At 41.1% G+C, this 14,659-nt stretch overlaps 1 protein-coding gene across 3 annotated transcripts in view; it reads right to left on the minus strand.

Moving 5' to 3' along the window:
• Positions 1-741: 741 nt before the first annotated feature.
• LOC129822276 (CMP-N-acetylneuraminate-beta-galactosamide-alpha-2,3-sialyltransferase 4-like) overlaps positions 742-14,659 on the minus strand; it is a 38,788-nt gene continuing 24,870 nt past the window's right edge. For all 3 annotated transcript variants that reach the window (XM_055880415.1, XM_055880416.1, XM_055880417.1), the window contains 9 exons: positions 13,957-14,029; positions 13,521-13,613; positions 9,648-9,745; positions 7,093-7,156; positions 6,551-6,646; positions 5,239-5,428; positions 4,794-4,931; positions 1,442-1,594; positions 742-1,277 (listed from right to left, as the gene is read on the minus strand). In XM_055880415.1, coding sequence (XP_055736390.1) covers positions 1,188-1,277; positions 1,442-1,594; positions 4,794-4,931; positions 5,239-5,428; positions 6,551-6,646; positions 7,093-7,156; positions 9,648-9,745; positions 13,521-13,613; positions 13,957-14,029 — 995 coding nt within the window. In that variant the 3' untranslated portion in view covers positions 742-1,187. The remainder of the gene's footprint in view (positions 1,278-1,441; positions 1,595-4,793; positions 4,932-5,238; positions 5,429-6,550; positions 6,647-7,092; positions 7,157-9,647; positions 9,746-13,520; positions 13,614-13,956; positions 14,030-14,659) is intronic.

Here is a 14,659-nt window from a genome sequence, read left to right on the forward strand (position 1 = left end):
TTGTTAACATAAATATTGAATAACGTTCCAACCGGAGAATTACATTGACAGATGAGCGATGGAACGGAGCTCCCTCTTATGTGAACGCGCATGGTGAAAGCATGGTCAGGTCATGGCAGACTTGACTAATTCCTCTTTCATTCGGCCCCCCTTCACAGTAGAGGCGTCAGACAAAGTTCTACAGACTGTTGACATCTAGTGGAAGCCGTAGGAAGTGAAAACTCATTCATATCTCGCTGTGATTTCAATTGGTTGAAAATCGACCAGCCTAATAATTTCCACTTCCTGTTTGGATTTTTTCTCAGGTTTTTGCCTGCCATATGAGTTCTGTATACTCACAGACATAATTCAAACAGTTTTAGAAACGTCAGAGTGTTTTCTATCCAATAATAATAATAATAATAATAATATGTATATATTAGCAACTATGACTGAGGAGCAGGCTGTTTACTCTGGGCACCTTTCATCCAAGCTACTCAATACTGCCCCTGCAGCCGCAAGAAGTTAACCTGGCTCCCCTTCATCTACACTGAAGTGGATTTAACAAGTGACATCAATAAGGGATCATAGTTTTCCTCTGGTCAGTCTGAGTCATGGAAAGAGCAGGTGTTCATAATGTACATCTCATAACAGACAAAAATATTCACAACTAAAAAACCATCAATAAATTATGAAAAAATGTCTGACCATGGCACAAAAGAAATCAGTCTTTGCTAAGAAATTGTAAACTGAACAGTGATATTTCCATTTAGATTTCATTTTAATAAAAATGTATTACATACAATAAAATATCCAGTGGTAACATTTAAGAGAGAATTTTTTTTAAGTTAATAAAAAAAAAATCAAAATCAGAACAAATCAGAACTTTGTTTTAAATATTTTTTTTCTTTCGGAAAATACGTATTTATTTTCAATAAGAGTGAGGTGAATTAAGACTGGCAAAATGTGTGATTATGATGTTTGGACTGTATGGGCCATATTGTCAGCAGAGAGGAGTCAAGTTCACAACTGACATCAGTGTGTAACCCAGTCCAAAAACACACGCTAGCCTCTACCACCTAGGCTTGTGTGTAGATCTAAAGGAAAATGTATAGGTATTAGCAGTGCAGTGAAAATTCCTTTCAGATTTTGATGAAGTTCCTAGGAGGTAAGGGATAGGGGCTGTTTCTGGACCGTGCCCATGTGTGTCAGGAGTGAGGGTGTAAGTACATGATAGCCCCTGAATCCTCTAGTTTTTTTAAGGCTTCTGCTTCGTGGGTAAGGTCATGGTAGGAATCCTGGAACAGAACGAAAGCAAAGCCTAAACATATCAATTATTTTGCCTGAAAAAAATAGAAAACATACACACAAGTGCACTGAAAAATATACTACCATGGCGTATAACACTTAAAGAGTGTTCATCCCTGACATGGGAGTTGAGTAAAATCCCATGTACACTCACCTTCATGGATTTCATAGTGTCATATCCGTAGTAGTGTATAGGATGCTTCTGGTTTTTGGATGCTGGATATCCAAACCCAGCTATGTGCACCACGTCACAGTAGTTGAGTGCCACAAACACGGCTAGGACCCCTGTGGTGGGGTGTACTGGTTTCTGTAGGAGTGAGAACCAAAACCAATGACACCTATAGTATGGTAACAGACATGTAGTATCGTGTTTGACACTAGGTGGTAGCAGGGACCTGTAAAAACTCATGAGTCCTCTAATTCTGCACGTCTAGTACATTAGTTGGCATCACTGGTATATTACAGAGCAGTGTGCCCTTTTCTTAATGTGTACTGGGATAAAGGGAGATGGTATTATTACTTTTGTCTCCAGAACAATGTGAGGGGTGTCCCTGGTTTGATTCAGCTTTTGCTGACTGTTCAATTATTACTAATCTATTGTGTTATTGACTGTACGTTTGTTTATCCCATGTGTAACTCTGTGTTGTTTTTGTCGCACTGCTTTGCTGTATTTTTGACAGGTCGCAGTTGTAAATGAGAACTTGTTCTCAACTGGCCTACCTGGTTAAATAAAGGTGAAATAAAAAATAAAATGATTACTAATGTTCACAGGGGAATTGTTTCCACATGACAGCAGTGAGGGAGTATAAAATCCCCTTTTCCAAATGGTGCACTCTGTTTCACTCTCCAGTAGCCTTTCCTTATCTGTCCTTTAGGAGAGAGTGGGATAAATTGAGCCATTGTTTATATTCAGCATCACTCCCAAAAAGGGAAACATAGTATTCTTTCTAACAAAGAGATTTACATATTTTTCATATGTTGTGTGTCCCTGGAAATTATCCGAATTCATGTAAACATTAGATTTGAAAAAAAGTGGGACAGGGTAAGTTAAGTCACCTACACATTTCTGTACTGAATTAAATATTACCACTACCTTTTTTAAACCATGTCTATCTTTATTTCCCAAACACAATTTAATACAATCACAATCGCTTTTTGTCTTTTAATCATTTTAAGCATCTTTAACACAGGCTTAACACCTAACAAAAACGTTGTACTTTTAAAAACACTTTCAACATAGGCCAGACCCTTTTGTTACCTCATATCCCAGCAATAATGCCTTGCATTACGCCTGGGAAGAAAACACTTCAATTTGCTCAACTTGCCATTAGCGCAACCATTTGCTAAACTTAACCCAAGGCAAACATTTTGACTATATTAGCCCACACAGCTACAAGGACACACTTTCATGCTAGTTTTAGGAGCTCATGTTGAAGCGTAGAGACCAACTCATGTATAAAACAATCTTAAAAGTATCTAAAAATGGTAAGCAAGTAGTTGGACCTAACTTTTACCATGTGGTTTCTTCCTTCAGACCTCTTCCTAAATATTTGGTCAAATTAAAAATTGTGGATGGTTTCCTAGAAACAAGGGTGGCTCAACCCCGCTCTCCCCTATCTGTTCCATGTAATCATTACCCTTGGTTTACGCAACTACCCACCATTTCCAAGGAAGCTTCCTATTCAGGTACATTATTCCACCCTACTGCTTTCCCAATCCCTTCCAATAGACCCCTACTGAGGGTCTGCAGTATAAATCAGCCAAATAAAATAAAAATAAAACAAGACACAAAACCTTCAAAATGGCAGACAGAGCTAATACTGGGTGCAGGACCCTTTCCAAAGTAAATGTCTGTGTTAGAGGCACTTTTTAAACATCAATATTGTGACACAGGAATAAAACTTCCATTCTGCTTCTCCTATCAATACCATGCATTCAATCTCTTTCCCCTGTTTGAGGCGAGACATGTCAGTTTCCTGCGCGGAATAAGGATGTGTCTTTCAGAGTGTGGCCCGCAAAGCTTTACGAGCATGCGGTCTGGGGTGGACATCGATCCCCAGGCCCTAAGGAGAGAGAAACTGGACAGGACCAGTCAAGTTCTCAAACCCAGACTTCTCTTCATCACACCGTTGGGGACATTCCTCCAAACCAGGTTCCTAATGAGCCTGGCTGGGCTGGGTGCATTAGCCTAATGTGGTCGGTCAACGAGCACTCCAACTTCTGTAGTGCCTCGCATAGCTTGGACGTGGGCCCATGGAGCCTTGGTGAGAGGGGGTGAATATTGTCACTGCTGTTCGCCAGCCAGACCAGAGTGGTGGGAGTGGGATCTTTGTTTTGGAAAGGGGTGGGAGAGGCGTTGGGGACTGTCTGACTGGCAGGGGCATTAGTTAGCCCTCAGCTCAGTCAGCCTCAGTATTGTAACCAGGGGGACTGCCTGCTGCTGCCTTCTCACAGGGCATGTGGATGACTGCCAACATGGCACCCACGGGGAGGGGTGAGAGAGAGGCATGGGGGCTGTGGGTCTGCGGTCAGGCCCTCTTACCCTCCTTCTGGCTGACGGGGCACGCACAGGCTCCTCTGGCCCAGGAAAGAGACAAGGCAGAGAGGAGAGAGTGGGGAAAGGGGTCAGGGCCGAGTGCTCGGAGTGGCCAATAGGGCCACGCAGATGGAGGAGGAGGGCTACTGTCGGACTGATCGCCTGCAGTACCCCTTCTTACCACTGTTACCTTGGCTCAATGTTGTTTCAGCAGTCCAAAGGGTGCACAGCCTAAGTCTGACATAGGGGCTCGCTGGGAGAACAAACTAAACCTGGCTTTGTTCCATCTCAAAGACATCTCCACCATGCACTGAACAAGGTCTCTTGAATGTATCATGTATTTCAAAAACAAGAATTCCTCAGCCAAACTGAGAATTGTGGTCCAATTTGTGAACAGAAAACAGCTCAATGGCTTACTATTAAAATGTAATCTGTCACAATATTCTATTCCAAAATCATTTTCCTTGATTCCATTAGTTCTGTTGTTCCATTCTGCATATGTTCCACTGATATTTTCTGGAATTTCCATCTGTTTTTCTTGCTCTTCCATTTCTGGGTAATCAGTGGAGCGTTTGAAACTGACCTTCTCCTTTCCAAACTGTAGCTGGTAGAAATGCTTACAGACAGCACAGAACACTGGCCCCTGTTCAACAACCATTTTTTTTAAGAATGTACTGAGAAGCCTAAAAAACATCAAGGACTTATCTTTTAATGACTTTGATGAAATGTCAAGAGGAGCAAAATGTTCATTTGTGCAGTTATGTGGTACAAACACCACTCTTGACCTCAAGTCAAAAAGCCTGTTAGCTAAATAATATTCAATTTTAAGTGCTGTAGCTAATCAAATATTGCACCTTTGAGTACTGCAGTCTCAAGATTTTTGAGAGACTTAAGTCTACTTCACAGATTTATTTTCTGCCCATATCCTGGTTCCCAAAGTAGCTAGGAGTAAACGGAGCTGGTCCCTTACCTGTTTTCTCTTTGGGTGAAGGGGGATTTGTAGCAGACTGCTGGCCGTCCCATGCAGGAAGTGAGGGTCCAGCACCCGGATGCGACTGGTACTGCCTAGCCAGATCTGTGGAGGGGGCTTCCAGAAACCCTTCCTCACCTGGCACACACACACGTTGATTAGCGAGTGCACACACACAGAGCCTATGTCTACACAATTGAGGCCCTGTTTTAGTCTCATTCTACTCAGTTTCTCAGGGCAACCTAGTCAATGTGTAAATGAGGGGATAATGACCCTATTCCTAATCATGCTAAGAGCGACCGTAGCAGCCTGAGCTAAACCAGAGAGTGGGGGTGTTGGGGCTGCTGAGACCACAGTTTAAATTTTCAAGTAGGTTTGGCAAGGCTGCCATTGATTCTGTATATTTTGTCACTGCATGGCTGGATGGCACGCACACATCCAGTACCCTCTTCTCGTCATACAGGATCTCCTTGAGCCAGCTGAGGTCCTGCTGTTTGAAAGGCACTAGGACCATGAGGGTGGCAGGGTCATTGTGCATGCTGGGGTTGTAGGAGGCCGACTCAGGGTAGAAGAGACGCATAGTGGTCTTGTTCCCCACGTCGTCCTCATAACCTCTGACGGGGGCGTCATTTAGCCTGCACAGGGATACAGAGAAAGAGAAACCTTTGCCATTCCCTTCTATAAAAATAGTCATTAAACAGAGTAGTAGTTTAAATAACATTGTGTGTACTACATTCGAATAAAAAAAGCAATACAAAAAACACATAAGGTTGCCATGAAACAGTGCAACTCTGGACAAAAATAACAATTAACATAATAATTACATAATAAGTTTAAGTTTAGTTTAGAGCTGTTCTACCCTCCCTCTAATGTAACAGAATTAACTGCACTATTTCACCACCATGTATCAAAACAAGAATGGAGGTAGGAGAAAGCTTGGTAGGAGAACTCGATTTCCTCGGCCTGTGAGATTAGCGTCTGAGAATGGGAGATGTGAGAACTGAGCAGAACAGAACAGAGCAGAGTGCATTGTGCCTGGATATGACCTAACGCTGGATATGACTTAACCCTAACCCTCGATATGACCAGGCAAAATTGTCTAGGCTGTTGGCAAGAGGTTTATACAAAACTCAAAATGCCTGTGTTCAGTCCAAGGCTATAAATAAGATTTGGAAAGGGCACTGGGGTATTTTTCTGCAGGGTAGACCAAATCCCCCTTTTAATAAGAGACTGAGTTAACCCAACAGTATACTGATTACACAGAGAAAGGCATTAAAGCAAGGTCACCAGTCTGAGCTGGCCATTATGGTACAGCCACATTGACTCCATTACGCTTTCACGGGCAATACTAATTAGACTATCCCTCTTGAGGACAACGCATCATAGAAAATCCGTTTGTTTTTTACTGGATTACGGGAATTGCTATGGAAAAAGCCATTGGGGAAATAGCTAAACACAATTGCAGCTACAGACTGTACTCTGAGCCATATTTCAATATCAAATTATATGGCTCTTGACTGTACTGCAATATATTGCACTCTATGTACTGATATTGATTAGGAATACCACTAATTGTGCAGGAACATCATTGGGTCAATGAGGAAATAGTCCATCAAACGTAGTGCATCAGATAGATCTGATAAATGAAACACAAGTGGTGAGTTGTAGCAACAGTTCAATAGAAGAGAGAGGGAGGATGGACTTAATGACGATCGTGTGGTAGAAAACAGGATGGAACCATTAAGCTTTATACTTACCGGATCACCACGTCGTACTCATTGATGATGCCGCCCAAGGAGCTGTTTTTAATGGAAAACCCATTTCCTATGACTGCACACGTTCTGCAGTCTAGACTGCGGACATAAAACAAAACAAAATAATTTTTACAATCCATTTACTTTAGTGTTGCCTTTTCTATCATTTTAAAGTTCAAGGCCAATTTGAGGGGTGACTAACTGCACACTACAGTAGAACCACTGGACATTTTCCAACACTTCCATTGTAATAGTGACTGGTCACTGCTTGAAATGAAGTTAATGAACTAAGGCAGCTTCCTTGTGGCACATTTGTCCATCCATTATACACACACCACATGGATGATTTGAGTCATTATGTTAGCACAGCATTTACACTACATTTAGGAGACACACACACACCAACATATATTGCTCTCAGACACATATCAGCTATCGGTGGTTCTTTGTGACCGTAACAATTGTTGTAAGAAATAAAGTGATTCATACGGCACACCAGAGGTTAACTCTTGCTAATATGGCTAAGAATCACTCATCACATTTACCTATCAATGCTGGCTGGCATTTTGTAATTGGCAATAATGGCTAAAACCTTCAGCAGCAGCAACTCTGGAAAAGAGAGAGGGATTAAACAAGGTGTGATCACTTGGACTGACTGTAGATTCTGATAAATGTGTCTTCACATAGAGAAGTCCATATCGAGAGGACTGATGACCCAATACGTTTTTCAAATACTAGTTGTAAACTCGACGCACGTCACACACACACACACGTTTTCTGGAAAGGGAGCATAAACCTAGTGGACATTGACTCCATAATGCTTCTCAATCAATCAAATTACTCTTGGTAAGCTAATAGCGTGTAGAGCTTGACTGAGCATTACATTTTTTTAAACTTTTTATTGAGTTTTGTAAAAAAAAAAATTACATGTACAAAACAATAAAAAAATGCATACAAAGATGACCCAAATTGTCCCCATCCAACCTCCCGCATCCCTCCCACCCAGCAACTGAGGTTGCTTATCAGTCCCCCTCCCTCCCATCCATCCTCTGATTCCCCCTGTACCACCCCTTCCCCATGGGCCTGAAAGCATAGAAAGTAACAAAAGTCTAAATAAATAGAGTATATCAATTGGTTTGAATATGTGGGAGTTTAGCAGAGATTGTTCTTTACAGAGTCAAGGACTCAATTGTTCCTTAACTAGCACCATTCAGCCTAGCTGTCAATAATTATAATGTAATAACTTCTAATAGTATAGAGAGTGAAGTGGTTGCCATCTTAGAGCCAACATTTTTTCACAGCAGTGCTGCCTGCCAGCAGTCATCTTCTCTGACTGATAGCTCCACAAATCTCTCGACCATTGTCAAGTAACATATTAGATGCATGAATTTAAATATTCAATGCTTTGCACTTCAAAATAAATTGTGTAACTTTGTCCCAGAAGCATTTAACTGCAGGGCACATCATACGAAGGAATGGGAGTAGTTGGGAGTTGGGGCCAATTTCATCGTAAAACATTTCCTTGGTGTTAAATACATTCTGTGAACAAACTTAAAAATGTATAAATTGATGGTTTGGATTAAGGGATGCCACGGTCAAATGTTTCAATATTCTGTTCCAGTGGTTCAAATTCAATTAGATCTGTGGACCATATTTTAATGGCTAGCTCAGAATTTGATTTTCAAAAGTTGTTTATATATTATACTGATCAGTTATTTCAGAAGCCCAGATCATTTATTTATAAATCCCATCATTGGATGTTTCGGTAGTTGGGTTTCCCAAGGGACTACATTGCGCAGCTATACTGGCCTAAATTGTAAATATAGAAAAAAGGAGGTTGGTTACCAGGTTGCCTGGTAATGTGTATATCTTTCAAATCTTGGAATGTTCTCAAACCATTAGTGCACATGATAACAGCAAGGGTACGGATTCCACATATGGACCATTGGGGGGATGAAAAAGGCCACCTCCAGATCGCAAGGCATTATTGTGAAATATTGGAGTATAGGTATGACATTTTGAATCCCAGTTACATTGTTTAAACATTTTGCACCAAATAGAAATAGTGTGAGCAATAAAATGACCAAAGCGTAGTTTACATTGTTTAAGTGATATAACATCAGTGAAGATTTATATCAGGGCCATAGGAGACACCATATTTTTCTCTGTACTCAGCCAGTAAAATAATCATGTCTAAACAAATATCAAGGTGGGGCAAAATGCTAGAGCTTGGAAATACAATTTAAAGTTTGGTACAAATAGTCCTCCTACATATTTTACTCTTTGTAAATATATTCATTTATCTGGGATTGTTTACATTGCCATATACATTTTGAAACAGGACTATGGATTTGTATCTAAATAGCCAAAAGGTGGAGCCACGGGAAGCATTGAACTACAGAAATTCAGCCTTGGCAATATATTCATTTTGACAATAGATATGCTGCTGGTTAAAGCAACGGGGATATAATTCCACCTACTGAGGTCAGATTGAATACATCAGTAGATTTGAGAGAAGTGTTATTTCCTTTCATTGACAAATTGCCTGGGCCAGAGGTTCCATGGATAATAAGAATAGCAGAGGTGAAATTGGATCACCTTGTCTGCTACTTCTAGTGATTCTGAACAGAGCAGATATTGTCTGTTATAACTATGGCTGAGGGATTGATATATAGTATTTCAATAATATAAATGAAATTGGAGCCAATTCCTATATGTTCCAAAACAGACCAGAGATATGATAATTTTGGTCAATCAAAAACTTTTTCTGCATCAAGAGATAATACAGCCCAAGAAGCTGTTGTTTCTGATGAAGCATCTAAGATATGTAATAGCTATCCGAGGATAAACGCTTTTAAAACAAACCGCTTTGGTCCGTGTGGATCAATTAGGGTAAGTCAGGAGACGACAACATTTTTGGAAAATTTTGATATCTGTGTTTATCAAAGATTGGGGGTGATAGAGAAAACGATGGCATCCTTATTTCTTGAAATAAAAGCAAAATTAGAATGAAATGTAATTTCATAACATGTTCCATTAAAGGCTTTGTGGGAAAAAAACAAAAAACAAAGCAATTACACAATGAAATGAGAGCACATACCACTGCCTTTAATACCGTAGGGTAATGCAAGAGTGGACTGATTATGTCGCCAGAAGAAATCATCCAATTTGAAGAAGAGCTGTGTTTGTCTGCTAATGCTGTATTAGAAACAGGGGAGAATAGATTTCACATTACAACACAGAAAAACAAAGATATACTGTATAGTTCCTACTAAATATTCCACACTGCCAATGGCATACAGTATACACTGCTGACCTGGCAGTTTTAGTTTGTCATTAAACTGAAATGACCTTAATGGCCGTAATTCCTTCTCATTGTTCAATGTAATCAACCCCCATGTCTATGACATGCTGACCACACCGCTTGCATCACGTGTGTTGCAAAATAAATTTACACATACAGTTGAAGTCGGAAGTTTACATAAACTGAGTTTAAATGTATTTGGCTAAGGTGTTTCACAATTCCTGACATTTAATCCTAGTAAAAATTCCCTGTCTTAGATCAGTTAGGATAACCACTTTATTTTAAGAATGTGAAATGTCAGAATAATAATGGAGAGAATGATTTATTTAATTTCTTTCATCACATTCCCAGTTCGTCAGAAGTTTCCATACACTCAATTAGTATTCCCACAGTAAGCTTCCCACAATAAGATGGGTGAATTTTGGCCCATTCCTCCTGGCAGAGCTGGAGTAACTGAGTCCGGTCTGTAGGCCTCCTTGCTTGCACACGCTTTTTCAGTTCTGCCCACAAATATTTTATAGGATTGAGGTCAGGGCTTTGTGATGGCCACTCGAATAGCTTGACTTTGTTGTCCTTAAGCCATTTTGCAACAACTTTGGAAGTATGCTTGGGGTCATTGTCCATTTGGAAGAAACACGTGACCAAGCTTTACCTTCCTGACTGATGTCTTGAGATGTTGCTTCAATATATCCAGAATTTTTCTTCCTTGTGAAGCCATCTATTTGTGAAGTGCCCCAGTCCCTCCTGCAGCAAAGCACCCCCACATGCTGCCACCCCCGTGCTTCACGGTTGGGAGGGTGTTCTTTGGCCCCCACATGCTGCCACCCCCTTTTTCCTCCAAACACAACAATGGTAATTATGGCCAACCAGTTCTATTTTTGTTTCATCAGACCAGAGGACATTTCTCCAAAAAGTACAATTTTGTCCCCATTTGCAGTTGCAAACTGTAGCAGTGGCTTCTTCCTTGCTGAGCAGCCATTCAGGTTATGTCGATATAAGACTCGTTTTACTGTGGATATAGATACTTTGTAACTGTTTCCTCCAGCATCTTCACAAGGTGCTTTTCTGTTATTCTGGGATTGATTTGCACTTTTGCACCAAAGTACGTTCATCTCTAGGAAACAGAACGGGTCTCCTTCCTGAGAGGTATGACGGCTGCGTGGTCCCATGGTGTTTATACTTGCATACTATTGTTTGTACAGATGAATGTGGTACCTTCAGGCATTTGGAAATTGCTCCCAAGGATGAACCAGACTTGTGGAGGTGTACAATTTTTTCTCTGAGGTCTGAGCTGATTTCTTTTGATTTTCCCTTGATGTCAAGCAAAGAGGCACTGAGTTTGAAGGTATGCCTTGAAATAAATCCACAGGTACACCTCCAATTGACTCAAATAATGTAAATTAGCCTATCAGAAGCTTCTTAAGCCATGACATCACTTCTGGAATTTTGCAAGCTGTTGAAAGGCACAGTCAACTTAGTGTATGTAAACTTCTGACCCACTGGAATTGTGATTCAGTGAATTATAAGTGAAATAATCTGTCTGTAAACAATTGTTGGAAAAATGACTTGTGTCAAGCACAAAGTAGATGTCCTAACCGACTTGCCAAAACTATAGTTTGTTAACAAGAAATTTATGGAGTTGTTGAAAAACAAGCTTTAATGACTACAACCTATGAGTATGTAAACTTCCAACTTCAACTGTACATGTTATTCAATCATTGCACCCGCACTGCTCGAACGCCTCAGCGAGCATCTGCGTGGCCATGCGCTAAAATAGAACCCATTTCTATTTGTGACGCTCAACGCACTGCAAGTCTGGCCTCTCCCATCTCCTCATTGGTCTTTAGGAGCATATACCCACGTGGGTGATTGAAAGATGAACTGACGTCCACACTCCAGTTGGTTGTAGTAATGCACCTTAAAGTTGGTTGCCAACCGCCATATAATGTCCAAAGAAGTAAAGAAGAAGCCTGAAGGAGGAGAGATGACGAGAAAGGAATTTGGTTTACCGTTTTATCTGTGGATTAATTGTCCGAGTAGAGGACCTTGTGCATTTCAGGTAAAATAACAACCCAATGTTTATATCCTTGGACAAATTAGCTAGCAACAGCAAGCTAGCTAGCTAAATTGACATAAATGTTTAATGCTTTTCGACCTATCCCCAAATTAATATAATTGGTTCAGAGTTTGTTTTGATATTTCAACCTGCGTGTCCTGATCATGCCTTGTGTGGGGCTACAAAATCATGCGCGCGATGGTGCCCGCACGCGTCCGGTTTGGTCAGCATGTTAGGCAGACAAATCGTACTCATTATAAGCAAAGCTGATTTCAATAAATGTTTCCCCTCAACACGTAATGTCTACATGATGTCATTCATCAAGCATGACCCTCCAAAAACCATCCTCTGCTAAAAGCTACTTTTTGGCTCCCGATTGGTGCAGCGGTATAAGCCACTACGTCTCAGTGCTAGAGGCTTTACTACAGACACCCTAGTTCGAATCCAAGCTATCACAAACGGCCGTGATTGGGAGTCCCGTAGGGCGGCGCACAATTGCCCCAGCGTCATCCGGGTTTGGCCGTCATTGTAAATAAGAAATTTGTCCTTAACTGACTTGCCTAGTTAAATAAAAGGTTCAAAATAAAATAAAAACGTATTTTTACTGCCAAGAAGAACAAAACAATGATATGCAGTACTGAGACTCCAGGGAATGGGGTGAGACGAACATCATGACCACACTAGTAATTAAATGTATGTGAAAACAGTCATGTCTGGCTTACAGTCTCCTCATGTTAATTCTCTGGTTGGAATTTAACATGGAGGATTATGTTTTAGATGCTAGCTGTTTACAAGTATGTAACAGTCTTTGACTGTTAGTTGTGGAGGCATGCATTACCATGCTGTGCCAGTTGTAGTTGTCAGTGAAAGGGGACATCTTGGGGGCTTCCAATTAGGAGGGACATTGTTATTGCCTGATTTGCATGTGTAAAATGACCTGACCTTCATCACTGCCACACAGATGAATCACAATCAGTTGGCAAACAGTATTGACCTTGAGAAAATGGAGCGTTGTTGATCTCTATAATTTACAAGTCCTGTCTGAGCTGAGAGGAGGCCAACTGAACTCTATGGTCTAGTGGTTAGAGAAACATGGCTGACCAAGGTTGCTGGGCCAGTAGGACAGATGGGCCATTGCACTGTTGCACCCTTGAGCAGGGCACACAAACAGAACAGCTCGAGTACATAGCCAATTGAATAAACAGATAATAGCAGAGTAGAAAAAAATTAAAATGGGGGACCATTCAAGTATCCTGGACAAAGGTACTCAGCAAGCCAGAGGAATACATTTGTCCATTGTCCTCCTGAAAAACATATAATTGTGTGAATCGAAAGCTCCTTTAAAAATAGACTTGCTCTTAGGTGTCTGTTTTCAATGATGATCCAGCAACAGTTTCAACTTAAACGATTGTTACAGAAAATGTACTTTAAAAGGAAAAATCTTTCCTTTCATAATAAAATTGTTCCTACTTACAAAAAAAATCAGAATTTTACTGGTGACTGAGTGAAAACAGACCCCAAATGGCCAAAGAAGCTGGCACCTGGCATTCCAGTAAAAGCATTGGCATCATCTCCACCCTCCTCGTTTTGAAGATAGACACTCCATTACTCACTTAAAATTGAGGCTCTCCCACTTCTTCTGCGTTAGCCAGCCACCGCACAGTGACTTGCGCGGAGTTGGAGGAGACTTGCTGATGCCTCCATAGCTGAAAGACAAGCACACGAATCACCACATTTGGAACAGAAACTGATTACTTTTTTTAACTCAGTATGTCCAGTGACACCAGTTTTTTTTTTAAATGGCAAGTGTGGGTATCTATTGAAGGCCTAAATTGACCGCCGTTTACCCACTTACAGCTGTAGGTAGATTAGATGCTCGGCGAATGGAATGGGTTGTCAGCGTGATGTGACTCAGCAGTGGCCTTATTTCAAGGTTTCTCTTTCCTTCAGTAAAGCATAAATCAGTATCTGTGTGATTGGTCTACCTGCCACTCCACAGAGAGGGAGCTTCTAGGCAGTAGACCAGGGCTGAGGGCCGAGCAGCCTTACCTCTGGAGGAAGACATGGGAGCAGTAGTAGGAGACGAAGAACAGAACAACAGCGATCAGTCTAAAGCACCATGCTGGAGAGAAAACAACCACATGAATAGATTAGAAACCAACATCATGCTTTTCTTGTATAGCCTGTGGTCAAATCCTAGTTTATGACATTGCAAATTGCTGCTAAATGTGGAGCTCCAATCTGCAGGCAGGCAGATCCAATCTGCAGGCAGGCAGGACTGCAAGCAGATTCTAACTTCCTACAGTACAGTATCACTAACTTAACTGGAGTGGAACGGAGGAGTGCTATTAATTGAGCCTTAAAAAAAAACATGGCAGACCCTAGAACTCTTAGTTCCCATATCAAACAACTCTGCCGAACAAAAGTCCCCTCTACCTCCACATGAGCAACATATCTCAGACCACAACCATTCTCTCATCTCATAGATACACTCCCCAGCCCATATAGTGCCCTACATGTATAGGGGATTGGAAGGGAGGGAGGGGAGTCCTCCAACTCAAAGACATACTTCCCACACATTTGTTACAGAAATACAAATGGCTGCTTACATGCTAAAGGCAAACACGTAGTGCCAAACTAAACACGGTCTCCATCAAGCTGAATCTGCTTTCTGGGACTCCCATTAACTGAGCCAGAGAAACCTTGACATGGCTTTTCATTTTCAGCACAGCAGCTATAGTCAAACCAAAAT

The sequence above is a fragment of the Salvelinus fontinalis genome, chromosome 24 (assembly GCF_029448725.1).
Source record: "Salvelinus fontinalis isolate EN_2023a chromosome 24, ASM2944872v1, whole genome shotgun sequence".
NCBI classification, from domain to species: Eukaryota; Metazoa; Chordata; class Actinopteri; order Salmoniformes; family Salmonidae; genus Salvelinus; species Salvelinus fontinalis.